This window comes from Helianthus annuus, chromosome 3, assembly GCF_002127325.2.
Source record: "Helianthus annuus cultivar XRQ/B chromosome 3, HanXRQr2.0-SUNRISE, whole genome shotgun sequence".
Lineage (NCBI taxonomy): Eukaryota > Viridiplantae > Streptophyta > Magnoliopsida > Asterales > Asteraceae > Helianthus > Helianthus annuus.
The window spans coordinates 113,202,983-113,223,734 of record NC_035435.2 but is presented as its reverse complement, the minus strand read 5'-3'; the positions used below and the strand labels follow the sequence as shown (position 1 = coordinate 113,223,734).

The following is a 20,752-nucleotide window of genomic DNA, read 5'->3' as shown; positions in this document are numbered from 1 at the left end:
AAGAGAGATTTTAATACTAACTTGATGATACTAACATACTAACTATTAATTCGGTTAGCGACATCTTAATCAAACGCCGTTCAAAAAAAATCAATCACAACCTTGTGTGATCATCTAAATCAGCACCCACAAACCTTTCATACGAAACCTTTACCAAACAACCAACACCATTTCACAAAATTCGTTACATTTCTGTGTTATCTTCTACTTTTACATATCACTTTATTTATTTTAAAATAACTAATTTAGTTGTTAATACTGTCTAAACATATATAAAAGTATTAAAAGTATTAAAAGTAAAAAAAGTTATTTATTATATTTCGATTTATATAACTGAAACAAAATAATAAACTTGAAATTTACAAGTACTAAAACATTAAATAATCTAAAATTAAAACATTACGTATATTATAAAATTATAAAGTCTAAAACATATATAAATGAACTTGTTTAATTTATAATCAAATTATAGGTTGAATTAATATAAATTAATTAATGTTTTTTTTATAAATAAGCAATCCTTTATAAAATGAATGAATTCAAGATTTGTGGGATAATACTTAACCAAGGGCAAACCCACCAAAAACCCAGGCCATAATTAAGATATTTTGGTGGATTCAACAAATATTGTGAATATTTTCTTTGTCCAAAAATGTATAGCTTATGCCTCGAACCAAACCTAAGTCAATTATATCAAGTAATGATTTAAAACTACCGCGTTTTATGCTAAAATTGTGTATATTAGTTCTATACCCGTCCGGTGGACGAGTATATTAATGGTATGATGACGTAAGTATTTTATTATAAGGACCCATTGTAAAGTATTAACCCACAAGCAAAGCAAGCATGGCAACCTTACACACCGTTGACGTGATGATGTCTTTCCTTTTGTTATGTATATGATGTTAGCATGTTTTCCTGATCACTAAGCAATTTTTCAGCTTCTAACGCAATACCCTTGAAAAGCAAACAGAACTTTTATGTGAACTTGTAAGTAGACAAATTTATAGCTGATGAAGTGAAATAAAATTTCAAATTCCTACCAATTGCACAGTAACATTACTTGAGAATAAACATGTTTAGGGATCCAACTGCATTATTCTACACTAAACCAATGAAAACATGAAAGTAAAACCCAAAACATAGACATCTGGCCTTCTATTGCTACAAGAATCTGAAATATTCATCTCAAGAAACTTACACATCGAAATTTAACAAAAAAAACTACACTTAGGGGAGGGGGTGGTCACTAGTGATAGAATTCTATCACTCACAAGCACCAATCAAGTTCCGCCATGTCATCGACCATTTTTCCATCACTCACAACCTTTTTTAGTGGGGGTGGTCATCACTCACCACCACACCCACCAGTTTCCCCCCAACCAACAATTACACTCACAAAACAAAAGAATAACGCGTTGAAAAAATAAGGAAAATCGAATCCCGTGATGCTATAACGCGTTATATGAAGAGGTGGGGGTGGGAATTTGATTGTTCCACGCGTTATTAATTTTCCGTGATAAAAATAACGTAACCGCCCCGTTGGGCCTTATAAGAAGAGAAGTTCACTCATAAAGAACTATTTACATCCTTTGTGTGTGTAATGCGAGGTGTCAGTGTGAATTTTAGCCTCTAAAAGTCAACAACTAGGGCTGTAAATGAACCAAACGTTCAACGAACAGTTCGTGAACTGTTCGGCGGGAAGTTCTTTTATGTTCGTTCGATTAGCTTAACGAACGAACACGAACAAAAAATTTCGTTCGGTTAGCTTAGCGAACGAACACGAACACATGTCTCGTTCGTTCGACTGCGTTCGTGAACGTTCGGTAATATGTTCGGTTACGTTTGTTTGTGTTTGTTTGATTATATTAAAAAATAATAAATAATAAACCTTTTATCTAAGCATATTGAAAACTTGAAACCCTATTTTTTCTAAGTTTGCTAAAATTTGGACATTCCAAGACATTTTGGGGGATAATTATGTCTAAGTTAGTTAAACGTGATGTCGTGATTCATCGTTTGGTGGTGCAATAGACTTCTTGTGTTTTAATTTATCATTTGATGCTTATATTTAACTATTTATATTCAATGTTTAAGGATGACAATGTTTTTATTTTTTGTTTTCAAGTTAAATGTTCGTTTGCGTTCGTTTTTATTTGCTTGTGTCCGTTTGTGTTCGAGACCAGTGTTCACGAACTGTTCATGAACAACTGAATTTCCTAAACGAACGAACACGAACATAAACTTATGTTCGGTTTGCATTCGTGAACAGTTCACGAACATGTTAATTTCCTTAACGAACGAACACGAACATAGCCTTGTTCATATTCGTTCGGTTCGTTTACAGCCCTATCAACAACCACCAACATGTTGACCAGATGCACTCCCATATCTTCCTGGTACTCTAACCACCATAAGCAATAGAAACATTATTCATGCATTCATGATAACGAGGTTTAACCCAAACCAATTTGACCGGTTACCCATCCATCTTGCCCAGAGTGGAGATTAAGTTTTGACTCATTCCCATATACCATGTTTACATTTTAGTTAACACTAACATAAGTACATAACATAACCCTTTTTTATATAACTATATTGTTTTGTGATCACAATTTAAGCCTTAAATATTTGTGAGACTAAAAAGAAAACATGGTTGAAGGTCAAACTGGCCCATTTTGATCCATACTCGTGATGAAACCGAAACCTATTTTGAGATGTTACCCACCTATCTTGCCCACAATGGAAACTACTTCATGTATCGGTTTTGACCCACTCAGCCCAACGCTAGTGTTTTTGTAATCACAATTTACGCCTTCATTATTTATGAAAATTAAAAGAAAAGGTAGTTGAAGGTCAGAATGGGTGTTTCGGCTCATACTCATGATGACCCGGTTCAGCCCAAACCCGTTTTGACCCGTTACCCAACCCATGAATCTTGCCCATAGTCCGTAACTATAACATGCATGTAAAATGTACCTAGTCAAGGAGGGCATCTATGTAATCCTCTTGTGTTTGGTCATCCAGTTATTCTTCTTCATTCTGTCACAAGAATAGAACTTTAGAAGTAATATTTGACCAAAAAATTGCCATTACTGATGATACATCAATACCTTAGAACCATCATATTCATCATGGGTAACTTTTTGTTCCACTTGTCTTTCTTCTTTCAAATTTATAGCTCCCTGCAACACCATATATGGTCATAATCAGTACCGGTTATTACATAAGACACCAATTAGCAGCTTACAACTAAAAAAAAAATTAAATTTAACCGTATAATAGCACAAGAATTAATACCTCATCATCTTCTTGAGTTTCACTCTTTTTTCTGTGAGGCACAGCAAGATAAAAAAAATGACAAAACAGAATGGTAAAAATAGTTTCACTTCTTCTCATGTAATCAAAAGAAGGGAATTGTCCTTACACAAAATTCCTGGTACTCAAATCGCACCACATTCTCCGATTTATTGTTGCTATACGAAACTTCAAGAAAACCGACGAAGTTGACTTCAAACCTGCATTGGATCCTTCTACGGTTTGATCCGCATCACTTTCCAAAAGCTTTTTGTTCATCGTTAGGATCTCTTAAATCGACCACTGATCGTAGGGTCGATTAGGGTTAGGGAAGGAAGGCGACCGATGTGGGGGGAGAGGTGACATCAATGTGGGTCTGGAGATCGAAAGGGGATTGAAGAGTGATGAGTGAGGGCAGTTTTTGCAGAACGTGGGTGGGAGATGAGGATCATCCAAAAAGCAGTTGAGATTAAAGGAACATAAAGGCATGTTTGGCTAAGCTTTTTCAATCAACTTATTGACTTAATCAAAAAACCAATAAAAAGTTTTAGGGTATGTTTGGCAAAAGTAGCTGGTGGCTGGTAGCTGGAAGCTGCAAGCTTGTAGCTGTTGGCTGAAAACTGGTAGCTAGTAGCTGTAGCTTTTTAGATACATTTGGTGTTTGGTAGAGTAGCTGGAGCTTTTAATAAAATGTATAAAATGACCAAAATGGACATAACTAAAAATTTAGAAAGTTGGTGCATTAAAAAGTTCCTTATTTTTAGTGGTTAAAATAGTAATTTTTCCCTAAAAGCTTGTAGGTCATTCTAAACGCTACTAGTAGTAGCGTTCAACCAAAAGCTTGAAGCTCCTAACCTAAAAGCTTAAAGCTCCTTCAACCAAACAAGACATTTTATTGAGTAGAAGCTTCTTCTTAAAAGCTTAAAGCTAGAAGCTCTTAAAAGCTCCTAAAAGCTCAATGTCAAACATACCCTTAGTGTTTGGCAAACATAAAAGTCTTTTTTAAAATGATTTTTTGAAAGGAAGGAAAAAGAGTTTTTGAGAAGTTAAGATGTTCTGACTTCTTGATCAGCTTATAACTTTTCAAACATCAAATTACCAAATTACCCCTTATCTAACACCCCCTTATGTTTGAGAAGTTAAGATGTTGTCCCTTTTAGTCATTATATATCAATAAGCTAAGCCAAACACTTTTTAAAAAACAACTTATTGACTTATTGGCTTTTCCCACCTCATAAAGTAATCCAAACACTTTTTTTAAAAACTTCTTTTCAAAAAGTCATAAGTTAACAAGTCATTTTCCCAAAAGTCCTTTTTAACTTAAATAAACTTAGCCAAACATGCCCTAAGAATAGATAAAATTATGTCAGGTTTTAAAGTTTTTATAGAAATTATATTTTTTGTTGCAAGTTTATATTCTAGAATACTACTATGCAATTTTTTTTGAATTAACCAAACACTACCTAATGCCAGGGGCGGATCTATGTGGACACCAGGGGTTGTTCGGGATACCCCTCAACTTTCTTGACGAAGTGTAATTTTTTTCTTTTTTTTTCGGTCTTTATGGGTTAGGATACCCCTAAATATAATTTAGAGAGAGATTGATGAAGAAAAATGGAATAATTTGAAAAAAAAAGTGAGAGCTTTATTGCCGGAACTAGGTTGCAGGCTTACGAAGAAGAAGAAGGCACTGTTTTCTTTAGAAGAAAAAAAATTGTTATTATATAGATTTTGTTATCTTTTTTGAAATCTTGAAAAGTGTGTTGCACGTGGTCTCCCCAGCCTACATTTTTATCCTACAATTATGAATTTTCTATTTTATTTACTATTAATATTAATTACATTATGATTTAACTTTAATTTAATTAACTCACATATTCTATTAAATGTACGGTTTTTAATTAACTTATTAGCTATTAATTTATTAATTTCTTTTATTTATATTTGAAGCTTACTTTTTTTTAGCGTCAATTTTTTTTAATCCTTATCGTATGTAGGAGTTGAATCTAATATACATTCTTCCAAATTCAGGTGTTTAAAAGCTTTTACTTTGTCAATAGACCATCACTCATTGATATATTTAAAGTTTACTATTTGTAACAATCCTTTATCAGAAGATACAAAACTTATGTTAAGACTTAAACCAAACCGAGCAAGGAATATTTTAGGTTCGTTTGTATGAAATTGAAACATCTATAAACAGTGATTTTATCTCCATACATATAAAATCCTAGATCCGTCACTAAATGTATACTAAAAAATTTGCTCTATTTATGAATGTAGTAAAAAAAATTGGGATACCCCTGAAATTTTTTTCTAGGTCCGCCACTGCCTAATGCTTTGTTCGATTCATGTGTCTCACACGATGTCGGGATCGTATTGGGTTCGACACACCAACCCATGAACACAACTTATAACACCAACACATGTTATTAACCAGACCAGAGTTGAACGAAATAGGGTATAATTTTAAGATCGGTGAGTGGTACCGATTTATCATGGTCTCCTCCAATCGGCCGGTTCAATTAGCCTGTCATCTCGTTTGTTAAAACAAGTGCAACAAAAGCATACATCACCATCCCACACCACAAGTAGAAAGAAAACTCAACTTTGCATTTTGCAACTTTCTGAAACATATTCAAGAGTTAATTATTGTTTTCGTCCCTATGGTTTGTCAAAAATTACTATTTCAGACCATTAGTTTAAAATTTACGATTTCAGTCCCTGTGGTTTCACTTTCGTAACCATTTCAGTCCACCTCGTAACCATTTCAGTCCCTGTACTAACAGAATTAATGGATTGAAATGGTTACGAAAGTAAAACTACAGGGGCTGAAATGGTTACGAAAGTAAAAACAACAGTGACTGAAATCACAAATTTTAAACTAATAAACTGAAACAGTAATTTTAACAAACCACAGGAACGAAAACAGTAATTAAGTGTATATCTCCGTCACAATATATAACAACGGCCCAGTGGTAAACAAAGCTGAAAAACTTTCGGCCCACAAAAACGTACAACATAAAAAGCACAACGTACAACCAACCAATAACATCAAAACTCACCAAATCACCGGAGAAACTTAACCTTGATCATCATCATCATCTCCGTCACAAATTCGTCAGAATCACAGGTACAAAAATGGCGAGAGAAGTATCAGAGAGCTGTATGGACAGTTTGCTCACTGAAATAGTATCATCATACTGCAATGTCCTCTACGCTACTAAACCAGAGCTTGCGGCTCGGAGAATTGAAGCAATCGGTTATCAAGTCGGTCATCAGTTATCCGAAAGGTATGTAGATCGCATCGAGAAAAGTAGTTGATTCGATTGAATTGATCTGAAATGGCGGTTGATTTGTTGAACTGATTTTAGGTTTTTTAGGATTTTAGGTTTTTAGATCGTGTTAGGGCTTGTTAGTGATAGGATTTTGTTTATTCGTCTGGATGTTATGATTTTGATATGTGAAGTGTGAATGTGTGTGTATTTGATTAGTTTTGTTTTAGAGGATATAGATCTGGAGAAGTAACTGATTTATTAGGTTTGATTTGAAATGTCAGTTGTGTTGTTGAGATGATTTTAGGTTTTTAGATTGTGTTAGGGCTCGTTAGTAATAGGATTATGTTTATTCAGCTGGAATGCTGGATATTAAAATGTGGATCTATGAACTGTGAGTGTAGTGTATTGGATTAGTTTCTTTCGATTTGATTGCTTACGTAGAGAGCTTAAGTTTACAGATCTGGAGATAAAGTATTGAATCGATTGATTTGAGCTTGTTTCAGGAATTAGATTGTAATGTTGGTATTAGCTAATTGCGTTGTGATTGATTATTATCATGTTCAGAATGCAACATTAGAGTAACCAGAGATGGCATAGTTGTTGCTTAACATACAGGTTGACATTTGGAAACATAAAACCAGCATCTATCTCACTTTGAAATTCTTAGTTTTAAAAAGTGTGGTGTTTTGATCAGGGCCCTCTCCGAGAATGTAAAAAAAAAAATGGGCCCTCGGCGAGATAAAAAAATGGGCCCTACCCGCCCTAGTAAAACAAGAATTCATGGCCGTTGTTGTTGAGTCACTCAACAATTCGATCAAACCCTTTTCAAAATCCCACGTTGCTGCTGTTGTTGCCTCATTTAGCCCTGTGTCGCTGTGTTTTTTTTTACGGCCCCTTTTTCCTTAATCGACATTTGGTGTTTATTTTTGTTGGGTTTGAATGTTTGAACATTTGGGCCTGGGGGTTGGGGATTCGGGTATTGTAGTGGACCGAACCGATTCTGGTAAGCTTCTAATAAAACTTATAATCAAATTTGAAAAACCATTGCAATCGACAATCCAATTTGTACAAATATTGGTCAACTGCAAACGGTGTTTCATCACGCATAAGATCACATCGGACCGCACCATGTAATGCAAATCATGGAATCGCATCACTCGATGACTTGGCCTTAAAACGCGCGCATCAGGAACACATAATGCGCGCATCACCTGATATAGTGATGAGATAGCGTCCATGATGTGATTTCATGATGCGCGCATCACATGCTGTGGTGCCTAATGCAGTTGACCGGTATTTAAACAAATTAGACCATCAATTAAACAAATCTGACTATACAATGATGAGAATGTCTTATAGTTTAGTGTTTGAAGGTTGACAAGTTAAAATATTAGCTATAAATATATTTTTTTAGTATTTATTAATACTGAACGCCTTGCATACGTGATGTGTGCACTTTGCGCATTGCACATCACACATCGGCTTTTGGGATCAAACTACACCGGATCGTACACGCTTTTTAAAACCAAGCTCGATGCGATCTCATTACCGCATCATGTGATGCGCGCATTATGCGCATTTTTAAAAACTAACAGTTTGAATCAAAGCTATATTATTTTTTGACAATTTTGTTCTTATATTCTGAATGTGTGTTGATCAAATTTCAAAACTAGCTGGTGAATGCAACAGATAAGATATGATCTCACTTTGGTTTTATTTTCCGTTAATCAATTTTTTGATAATGGTTCAATGAAATGGTTACTGCAATTAACAAGTAGCTTATGACCTGCTTACCATAATCGCTTCACAAAATTGAACTCTCAAATTTAAGCTGACCAAAAACTTTCATAATCGTTGTTACTGAGTGAGTGAGTTCAAATCTTAATTAGGTACACCATGGAACGACCACGGTTCAGTGACCATCTGGAGGCAATCAAGTTCATCTGTAAAGATTTCTGGTCCGAACTCTTCAAGAAGCAGATAGACAATTTAAAGACTAATCATAGGGCAAGTAACTAGTTTCATTTTTCACACCGCATATAGTACAACAATTATAATATATAGTAGGGGATTGACGAAGTGGCTTATTTGTATTATTTTAGGGTACATTTGTTTTGCAAGATGATAAATTTGCATGGCTTTCACGCATGTCGGGGGAGCCATCAACAGAGACTCGCGGTTCGGCTCCTGAGGCTGGAAACAAAGCTGCGGAAACAACCGGCATGCATCTATACTTCCCTTGCGGGATTATAAGGGGCGCTCTTTCAAACTTGGGTATTCCTTGTGCTGTTTCTGCAGATATATCCAATCTTCCTGCTTGTAAGTTTCCAAGTGCTTCTGAGTTCTGACTCTAGTATTTGGCCAAATTACTAAAAAAAATATCAAAAACGTGTCTATATCATGTTGATTATTAGAAGAGTAAAACACCATTTTTGTCCCTGAGATTTGGCCATTTTTGCGACTTTCATCCAAAGGTTTGTTTTTCCGCATCTAGATCCAAAAGGTTTGAAATCTTGCCATTTTCATCCAACTCGTTAACTCCGTCCATTTTCTCCGTTAAATGAGGAGTATTTCCGTCGTTTTAGACATTTTTATATTAAAATAAGAATCACTATTAACTATTAAGAAATAAAGATACACCTTTGTTGACTTTCTAGTTATGACTTTTCTTATAAACATTAACAAATAGGTAAACGGACGAAAATACACCTGACTTAACTTTAAAAAATGGATGGAGTTAACGAGTCGGATAAAAATAGCAAGATTTTAAACCTCAGGGACGAAAATGGCGTTTTACTCTTATAAAAAAGACATATCATCTGTTGATGCATAATGTCTATCGCCTGCGTCATCAGTCTATGTCGTGTCATTTACGTGTAATAGTTTAAAAGTTAAGTTTTGTATGTATTTATCATCAGTCATTTGACAAACAAAATAACAGTAAACAAGTTGACGATATAATAAAGATTCTTGTGTTAGATTGCTTATCTGATAAGCCAGGACAAAGGAGTTAAGTTTAAAATATGTACCGAAGTATATATGATTAAACGGATTGAAAGTCATCCAAAATGTATTCATTTACATAAACCCTCCTACATCGTTTACTACAAGAAGTTAGATTGGTTATTCTAGGTAGTCAAAGCTCAAAGGCTAAAGATGCACACCTTAATATTAAAAATGCGCAGATCAGGATCGCATAATGCGCGCATCACATGATGCGGTGATGATATTGCGTCACGTGATGCGATTTTATGATGCACACATTACATGATGTGGTTTAATGCGGCACCTTATGCAGTTCGCCAGTATTTGGACAAATTGGACCGCGATTACAATGGATCTGAGTCTTTAAAATCAGATTGAACAAATCTGACCATTGATTGAGAGTATTTTAACAAATTAGACTATCGATTGAACAAATCCAACTAGAGACGATGAGTTTATCATGTATTTTAGTGTTTAAAGTTAGCAAGTGAATAATATCTATGAACAACTTTTTAAACGCCTTGCATACATGATGTGCACGCTTTATGCATCACGCATCGGCTTTTGGGATCAAAACGCATCTGTTTGCCACGCGCTATTTAAAACGAAGATGCACCCAAGGCGCTTAAAAATCGAGGCTGCGGGGGCCTGTGGCAAGCAAGGCGCACATGTATTTTAGCTGTTAGAGATTTCTGTTTTAGACTAACTTAGGCCAGTTCAGACAGTTTTTGTTTTGTTTTGTTTTTTTTTTTTTTTTTTTTTTTTTTTTTTTGTTTTTTTTTTTGCAGATTTTTGCCTGTTTTTTCCAGTTAAAATGCACCTTTGCTGCGCTAGGGCACCTTTGACTAGTATACTACTATTATTAGCATCATCAAAATAAAGTTTATTTTTATATTATTTGACACATTAATCGTTTAGGAAGTTACAAAAAATTAAGCAAAGATTTTTTTTGCGGGTCAAAATGAGGCTTAACATGTTACATGACTTAAAAAAACTGTCATCCTGATTACCATAGTGCTTTCCTTCCATGTGTGTGAGTTACTCGAACGGATATTTATTTTGAATAAATTTGATGCACAGGTTCCTTTGTGATCCGGATAAAGGTGTAGCAAACATCATCCGTTCCTGAGCTGCAGACCAAGCAATGTATTTTTTTTTTCTTTTTTCAGTACTACAGCAATGTAAGTAACCAAGCGTGTAATTGTAGTTTCTGTTTTAACTGTTGACAGTTGAAATCAATCAACAAGAATTCTAGAAGGTCGGAAATGAGTGATATAGTATATAATTATATCAAAAAGACGACCGTTTGGTTAGTTTTTTATGTGCAATCTGTTTGCAAGTGAGATCGACTTACATAGTCGAACTATCTCTAAATTTGATTATTGATTGCTTCAATGATGCTTGAAACTGACCTGTTTTTGTTTGAAACTTCAAAAATTTATATGGTTTGCATATGTTATGTCTTGTGCTAGTTCCTTTAATAGGTAGCTATTAGTCATATAAGGGGGGACGGGGCGGTCCGTGGTGAACCACCCACAACGCGTTTTACCGCGTGATACACCACCGCCGGTGGTTTCCACAACGCGTCAATTTGATAACGCGTGAAGAATGGTAGGTGGTTGTTTGATTTGTTCGGTTGTGAATGGAACAAGTGCTTGTTGACCGTTAGTTGTGAGTGAGTAATGAGTGCTGACAACCCCTACCCCTAATAGGGGACGTTCCTTAATGCAAGTGTGTCTCTTGTTGGGATCCGGCTCCTCTAATCTCAAGCCCCACACACACATATAATGAGAATGATAAATAAAGAAAAAAACAATTAAAAAGTCACCACTTACAAACTGTTCATTTGAGTTTGAGTTATTATTAGTTGATTAAATAAATTAAATGGTTATAAAGTCACTAGCTATTACCCATTTTCGCAAATGAAAATTAGACGGGTAAATATAAAATAAAGTACGAACATGACCTGACTTTAAGTATGTTCGACAAAAACACTACGCGAATAAATATATGGGTCGTTCACTTATTTAACCCGCTAATGTAACAGGATTCACATCCATATACAAAACCTTGTTGTCGGCCATTTGAAAAAAGTGAAAACTATAAATTATAATTCTAACTTATCAAAAAGTGAAAACTATAAATTATAAATTCAACTTATCAAAGATAACAAAACTACTGCAACATTAAAAAATAGAATTTATTTAATAATGAGAAGGTTATACAAACACGTAATCATGTAAGTTGTAACAAATAGGAATGGATTGTGAGATTCGGATTAGCTAAATACATCCTACTCTAATTTTCATTTACACCCTATTCTAGTGGATTAATTAGATTTGACTAAAGCAAACCAATCAACATTTAGTTAAATTTAATCATTTTTGACTAAAAATTTAGTGTACATCAATAATCATAGCATTAATTTGGTCTCCTTAATTACATTTTAATCCATTTAAGAATTTAAGTTTTACGATTTTTTTATTTTTATTTAGAATGGTCCTGGTTTTTTATTTATTTTACACCTTTTATAGTTTAATTTTATGTTAAATTAACAAAACAAATCCATTTAAGGATTTAATATTTACGATTATTTATTTTTAGTTAAAATGGTACTAGTTTTTTTTTATTTATTTTACGATTGTTTATGTTCTCTATATAATATTTTTTTTTAAATTAGATTAAACTAACATTTCTATTGAAAATTCAAAAAATAAATATATAGAAAATAAAATATGATTGTACCGTTTTTGAATGATTTTATAAATTAATATACTTATACATAGTTATTTTAGTTTTAAAAAAATAGGCACACAGTTACACTGGTTCGTTCATCTATTTTTACCTTCCTTTTTTTAATTGTAAAAATTCTTTTTTATCGTTAGGAAGTTATATTTGAATAATTGTATACAAATCATTTAAAATACCTCACATGTTATTTATTTCCAGTGTCCGTGATAATTTTGAGTTTCATTATTATTATTTTTTTTTCTAAAGGTGGATCTTTATTATGAAAATAAATTGAAAAGATTAAAAAAAGAAAAAAAAAATATATATATATATATATATATAGCTGATTGCATTTAAGAAGTATCTGATAATTAAATAAATAATAAAAAAGACTGGTTGCATTTATTGAGAACTATAGTTAAAAATAATAATCACATTTAATTAGACTATTGAATTACTTTATAGAGTAGGGTGTTTGTAGAGTATGATGTAAATAGCAACACCTTTAAAAAGTGTCATTTTTGACACATTTTCCAAGTGTTTTCTGTTTAGTATATATCTTTTTTTTTTTGAAAGGTATAGATCAGTGGAAAATCCCTAGGCTGGTGAAACCCAAGCCGCAAGTTCGAATCCTCCGGCGCTCGAAAGCTACCTCCCGGTTGGACCGGACTCGCCCCCGTGCGGGAAACCCACTAGGCCCGGGATCGAACCCGGGACCTGTGGGTGAAAACCCTCACACCTCAACCGCTGAGACACGGCATCATTGGCGTTTAGTATATATCAATAAATAAATTAATCAAAATGAAACTTGTGTGAATACACAAGGCAACTTTCGGAAATTTTCCTTGCAAAGAAAAGTTGATTGCAAAAAGAAAAAGAAAATCCACACCACACGATGTACGAGGGGAAGTCTAGTTCTTAGATCAAACGTAGTGGGGCGCTATGGCCTCCCATAGCGTTGGAAAACGCCTTGGAACACCGCCACGAAGAGCGGTATGAATGCCAAATTTGATGTGGGGCGCGAGTATTATAGCGGCGTGATTTTGATGTTTTTTGAAAATTTGACCATTAAACAACGGTCTTAATATTAAAAAAAATCAATTTTTTTTAATTTCACTCTATAAATAACTCCCAACTCTTTCATTTTTTTTTACAATTCATACTCAACTATTCTCTCATTCTCTATATATTTTTTAAAAAGTGTTGATGCTACTCCCACCCTATTCAAAAAAAATGGGTTCCGCGTCGGAAGACTTCTTCACCGATATTTACCAAAGATTTTTTTCACCCGAAGAAGACGCGGAGGAGGAAGAAGCGGTTACGAGTGCATTTACTTTTGTGATACAAGCATTTGAGCACGTTCGGCCTAGTCCCCCTCCACGACCCATCTTGCGGCGCACCTATATCTTGCAAGATCGTGAAGCCGCGAACGAGCGTTTGATGAAAGACTATTTTGATGCGACACCGGTTCACGGACCCAATGTTTTTAGACGCCGTTTTTTGATGAGCCAAAGGTTATTTTTGCGCATTAATAATGATTTGGAAAATAAATATGATTTATTTAAGCAAAGAATGGACGCGCGGGGATATTTAGGCTTCACCTCAATTCAAAAGGTCACGTCCGCTTTACGCATATTATCATACGGAAACACGTACGACATCAACGACGAGTACTTGAAGATGGCGGAGAAAACAACCCGAGATTGCTTGGAACATTTTTGTTATGGTATTTTTTATTGACTTTTATTTATTTACTTTTATATATTTATTTTTTAGTAGCTTACTAGTAAAACTTTTATATATTAAATTATATATTAGGTATATGCCAGTTATATGGAAAACGTTATTTGAGAAATCCCACTTGGAACGACCTTCAACAAATATATGAGGTGCATCTAGAGAAGCATGGAATACCAGGCATGATTGGTAGCTTGGATTGTCGTCAATGTCGTTGGTATAATTGTCCAACCGCATGGCGATGTCAACATACATGGGGTGATCAAAAAGGGCCAACTTTGGTATTACAAGTTGTTGCGTCATACGACCTTTGGGTTTGGTCGGCCTTCTTTGGTGTAGCCGGGTGTTTTAACGATATTAATACGTTAGAGGCTTCACCATTATTAGAGAGCTACATTTCTGGAACTATACCAAAGGCCGGTTTTCATGCGAACGGGAACGACTACGAGCATGGCTACTATTTGAGCGATGGTATATACCCGAAGTATTCGATTATTGTTAAAACGTTTTCTGAAACGTTCGATGAGAAAAGAAAGTATTTTAAAAAATTACAAGAGTCTTCGAGAAAGGATATCGAGAGGTGTTTTGGGGTTCTACAGCAACGATGGCATTTTATCAGAAATCCTTGTCGCATGTGGCATAAGGATAGAATACGAATGACCATGTATGCATGCATCATTTTGCATAATATGATCATTGAGTATGATGGAAGAGCGATATGCCAAAACTATATTCCAGAAGATTTAGTCGAAGGAACCCAAGCAACAATGGAAGAGAGACTCGCAAATGCTCAACTATTGCGATCTAAGGAAATACATAACACGTTGAAGGCGGATTTGGTTGAGCATGCTTGGGCGATTCGCCCAATTCGATACAACAGTGACGACGAAGAAGATTCCGAGGAAGAAGAGGTTGAGGAATTCGAAGACGGGAACTTTGAAGACGTAGGTTTGGATGCTGGAGAAAACGAAGAGGAAGAAGGAGAGAACGAAAATGAAGCCAAAGAATAAATTTATTTTTTTAGGTGTAACATTTTTTTTTCTTTAACGTTTTTTTTATTTTAATGTATTGTTTTTTATTTAATGCAATGATTTTTAATTTTATAAAACTCAGAAATGAATTAAAAATGAAAATTAAAATAATTGAGTAATGATGACAAAGGGGCTTTATGACTACGGCCTCAACTTCCATAACGCCCCATAAAGCCCTGTGGTGACGTGGCATGCCACATGTCGCATAACGCCCCCAAAAGGGTCTTATGACTACGGGTGACCTTACACTAAACTCAATGCTATGAAATATGTCTGTTCCAACATTTTTAGAGGCTCAAGGCGAAATGAACATTTGGGGCCCTTTTTTCTTCTTTGATTATTATAAACGATACTTTTTTATCTGTATTTAGAAGCAAACAAAAATCTAACACAACTATCACACAAAGTGGTTTGTTTGTATAATGAATCAACAATTTAAAATAAAAAGTTTGGGCTATTTTTATAGTAAGCATACTAATTTTCTTTTGAGTAAACTTCCGTTTTGCTCCCTATGACTTTAACGGTTTTGCCAAACCTTTAAAAATAGTCATTTTCCTCCAATAGTTTGCTATAATTTTTCCATTTTGCTCCCCGCCTCTTAACCCAGTTAAATCATTCAACTAAGGGTAAAGGTATTTCGGTAATTTTATATATAAGTAATTAATTGTTTATATATAATAACCATCTCTCTACTTATCTCTACATAATTAAAACCCCCTCCCTCCATTTCCTCTCTATAACTTCTCTGCACCATCCACCACCCACTACCACCACCATCATTGCCACCGCCACCACCACCCCGAATCGGCCACTGAACAACTCACCACATCTAACTCTTTCTTTAATGAAAATGAAATAACAATTGTTGTTCAGAGAAAAACCACATGTACAATGCGGTGATGAATAAGTCACCTGAATCATCACAATCAAACGAATTAGAAAAACACCCGATCTCATCCAACGGCGTTTTCCAAAAAAAGGAGTTTTCTAATGTACCCCACCGTCGCTATAATCATCTGTAACATTTCCATTTTTTTATCATATATGAATTATAGATTGCTTAGATTTATTAACCATTAGTAACTAGTTTTATTTTTAATATAATTATTCGACCCATATAGTTTTAAAAACTATTTTATATATAATTGGTTGGAATGTTATACTAATTAATTGGCTTGTATATGTGTGACATTTCTATTTTCTATATTAAAATAAAGCATATAAACCTTATGTTATTAAACGGGTAGATTACGGGTAAGCTGACCATTAGAAATATGAAGTACCTAGACGGGCCTACTAACCGTTAAATAATTAAATTATAAAAATACTAAATATTTGAATCTACTCCGTTTTTAATGAAACTTGGTTCAAAATGTAGATAAGATTATTTTCGTTCTAAAGACATATTCATTGTTTTGTAAAACGGCATATTTTAAAAGTTATAAATGCCAGATGAGTGAAGCAGCTGAATTAATTATAATATATAAAATAATAATAATAATCAAAATAAAAAAATAAAAACAAAACTTAAAATATACGTAAGTAATACAATAATAAAATAACATTAAAATAAGAGTTAAATGCTCGGATAGTCCCTATGATTTGCCCTTTTTTTCACCTTTAGTCCCTAACTTTCCAAAATTATAGTTATAGTCCCCAACTTTTCAATTTTCGTTCCCGGATAGTCCCTGTGCCTAACATCAGTTAGTTTTCTCAGTTAAAAGGGTGTGAAATGACAAAAATACCCTTTCTTAAAAAGGCAAACCACAGGGACTATCCGGGCATTTAATAAATAAGAAAAATAAAAATCTAATTAATAAATTAAATTTCAAATGGGCCCCATAACCTACCCCATCCTCACCCTACCCCTATCATCTTCTTCTTCTTCCTCTTCTAAATATCCATCACCCACCTGCAAATAAGATTAAACCAACCCACCACCTGCAAATCAAACAAAACTTGTGCGTTACCCAACATGTATTCCAAAAACCCTATATCAGACGTATCCCCCTCACATTATGAAAACTTGATGGTTGTAAGGTTTGTTAGCATACAAGCAGGAATCGACTTTGATTCTCCAGGCTTTTGTTTCTTACACGAACAAAAACAGAAAGTTATTTTCAATAATATATAAAGATACAAATTTAAACAAGAAGAAAAATAAAGCCAAACCTTGACATCCCCCCATAGAGTATCAATACACAAATATTTCAATAATAGACTAAACATATAAAAAAAAGCTACAAGATAACAAACACTAAAACACCAGAGTAATAGAAATGGATAAAAGGAAAATTATAGCTTAAAGATGAAAAACGCATGTTGTTTTGATTATATCTGAACGAGTGGTTAATTGCAGTGTACGCAAGCTGGAGTAAAGTACCGGACAAAGTGATGGTAGTGATTGTGGTGTTTGATCAGTGATGGTGGTGTGGATGGGTGATTGTATGGTGTGTGTTATGTTTGAGATCAGAGTATCAGAGATAGAGGGAGAAAAGGGGGTGGGTGGGCTGGTAGATGGTGAGCCCCCTTATCTTTAAAAATAATTAATTATAATGTTTTAATTGTTATATTTTAATGATAAGGGTATTTTGGTCATTTCACACCCACTTAACACCAAAAACTAATCTCCATCTGTGCCAGGGACTATCCGGGAACAAAAATTAAAAAGTTAGGGACTATAGATGTAATTTTAGAAAGTTCAGGACTAAAAGTGAAAAAAGACAAACCACAGGGACTATCCAGGCATTTAACACTTAAAATAAAAAACTAAACTTAACTTTCCTATTTTGAAAGTTTGCGTGGCTTTCACATAAAAGAATAAAATAATAAAAAATTGAATTCTACATTAAATGCAGAATCCTTATGTGTCTTTGAATTAATTGAACTATGCTATACTTGGAGGTATGTATACACTTCAAGATTTTGATTTTTTTTTTTTTTTTGAAAAGTTGACTTCAATAACAACTCCGAACCCGAAAACCGGGCCGGAAACAAAGACAATTACATATTCACAAATTTACACCAATCCCTCCAATCTAAACAACCTTTCCTAGCTCTGTGTTTATACCAAAAAAAACTAGTAACCATAATTTCGCTAAAAATCTCGTCCACACTACTCTTTTTACCATTAAACCTCAAGTTATTTCTAGCTTTCCACAGAACCCAACACGAAGTAAGAATGATGCCATGAGCCGCTTCTCTCTCCGTCTTCCCTTTGTCTCCCAGGTTGTGGATCTCTAATAGGTCTCTGAACGAAAAAAACGAAAAAATTATGTATCCTGCACCAAAATCTTATTTTCTCCCAAACTCCCAAAGCCAACGGGCGGCGGTAAATATGTGTGACACCGAGTCTAAACCTTCATTGCAGAAATTACACGTGTCGTCAATCACCATCACTCCCCTTTTTTCGAGCGCCTCAACTGTAGGCACATGGTTCAACTCCGCACGCCAAGCAAATAAGTTACACTTTTTAGGAACCCATTTGCAATGATTCATAACAAAACGGCTACTGAAATCACGTCTGGAAACCAAATGATTTTTCACAGCCGCAACCGAGAAGTCTTTTGATCCACTGCTCATCCATGTCCACTTGTCTGGGTCGAGAGTCAAAGAAACCGAGGCCACTGCAGCCCCTAATTCCTGCCATTCAGCCCACTCCTCTGCCGATTCCGGATCATTTTTCCACAGCCACAAACCGTCTCCCTCCAGACGGTCGCTCACGCTACAGGACTTCACAACCTCTAGACGGAAAAGAGCGGGAAACTTCTCCTTCAACGGGACATCAAACAGCCATGGATCAAGCCAAAATAAATCTTATCCCCCCTACCGACCACTCCTTTAAACAAGCTCCGGATAGGAACACTATCGCTTAAAGGGCGATTAACAACCGAGACAATGTTGCTCCAGACCCTTCCTAACGTTTTTTTTACTGGCAGAAAGTTCCAATCGTTGTTGCCAGCATGAAGCGCATTTATTACTTTAACCCACAAGCTGCCTTGATCATTTGTGAACCTCCATCCCCATTTAGACAACGGAGCTATGTTCACATCTTTTAGCTTTTGCAAACCTAAACCACCCGACTTAACTGGAGACGCAACCCTATCCCAAGCAACCCAAGTCACTTTATTAACTTCAAGATGTTGATGGAGTAGTATAAATAACAGCTTCATTTCAATCTTTTCGATGCCTTCTCTCTTCGTCCTCCTCTCTCTCTCTCTCTCTAAATTTCTATTTTATTTTTATTTTCCTTATTCTCACCTATAATAATAATAAAGCCATGTCCCGTTTTAAGTGTTTTAACCCCTTATCACTATTACCCTGTCCGATTGATCTTGAGCCCCGTAACGCATGTCAAGGCTCTGTCCGACTAAGTTCGTTGGGGTTCTGTCTCGTGACGTAGGGATAAAGTTGAATTGGGTTACTATACTTAACACGGATGCATCATATATTTATTAAATAGCTCAGGAGTTGTTACACCCAGTTTATAATATCAGATTTAACAACATGTAAGACTTACAATTTATGCCAAAAGTAGACTTTACAAAAACTTTCAATATTTGAGAACCAACTAGTTACGACATTCACAAGCTTAACCTACCAAATCATGTTCAAAGTAAAACTACAAGTGTTTATTTTAGAACAAAACAAAAGATCAAGTGCGGAAGCGTAGTATTGTGTGTTCGGTTCGACTCGATTGCTTGATCATCATCCTTTACTTGAGTACCTGAAAACTAATATTTTAAACAGGCGTTAGCATTATGATTCTAAAATTTCACGTAATTAACTAGATTCGAACGCGTATTCAAGAAATTAAAAACAGAATCACACCAAACTGGGTTCCACCGTAACTTACGGTGACACCGTAAGTTACGGTGGCTTCTGGACAAATTGGAGCCTACCGTAAACCAGTAGGATCCCACCGTAACAGATTTACAGGCCACCGTAAATTACGGTACCACCGTAATTTACGGTGAGCCCTGCACAAAAACCCCCTTGTTTCAAATGCAGTTTTGCTGATTCTTTTATGCGTCAAAACAGCTTAATTTCACATAATTTGTTAAGCGACTGGTCTAATTTCTCCATACATGTATTTTACTTATGATAATACTCAACTATTCTTATACGGGCATGTCTACGGAATTAACTTACAAACTAAATTACAAGGCTTTTTAGTTAGTCGTTTGTACTATTGTCATGCATCAAATCTAAACCTTAACTCCTATATTAAGAGCAAAGTTTCTTAATTTGCTTATGGTGTTCGCTACACGGCTTACACATCATGTAATTCACGCATTTTATATAATAGTGTCTTGCTTCGTGCTTATTACCAAAACTTGTTTGACCCGTTTGGGTGCTAAATTTACACACCATTAAGGATATGCAAGATTTCATGCTTTTCACTTGTTTTGACCCGTTTACTTGTTTAAGAAGCACAATCACTTTCGTGACACAATGTTCTATCCTATTTACCATGCTTTTCACTATAACATGAGAACAATAGTTAACCTTGATGTAACGAAGCAATAGTTTCGTACCTTTAGAGCACACCCTTTCCCCGTGGATTCCTTTCGGCTTGTCCGCTTGACGATCCGGACTCTTTGCCTAAAAATTTCAGTTTACAACATGTTTAGAACTCTTTTTATGACCACAATCACATCATTATGGACCATTATCAAATCTGCGTTTTTATCC

General features: G+C 34.9%; 1 protein-coding gene across 1 annotated transcript; it reads left to right on the top strand.

Annotated features, from left to right (window-relative positions):
- Positions 1–6,317: 6,317 nt before the first annotated feature.
- LOC110929390 (trafficking protein particle complex subunit 6B) lies at positions 6,318–10,888 on the top strand. Its single transcript, XM_022172545.2, has 4 exons — positions 6,318–6,590; positions 8,465–8,582; positions 8,678–8,894; positions 10,641–10,888. Exons 1-4 carry the CDS (start codon positions 6,439–6,441, stop codon positions 10,667–10,669), a joined length of 516 nt encoding a protein of 171 aa, XP_022028237.1. The 5' UTR covers positions 6,318–6,438; the 3' UTR covers positions 10,670–10,888.
- The last annotated feature ends 9,864 nt before the right edge of the window (positions 10,889–20,752 follow it).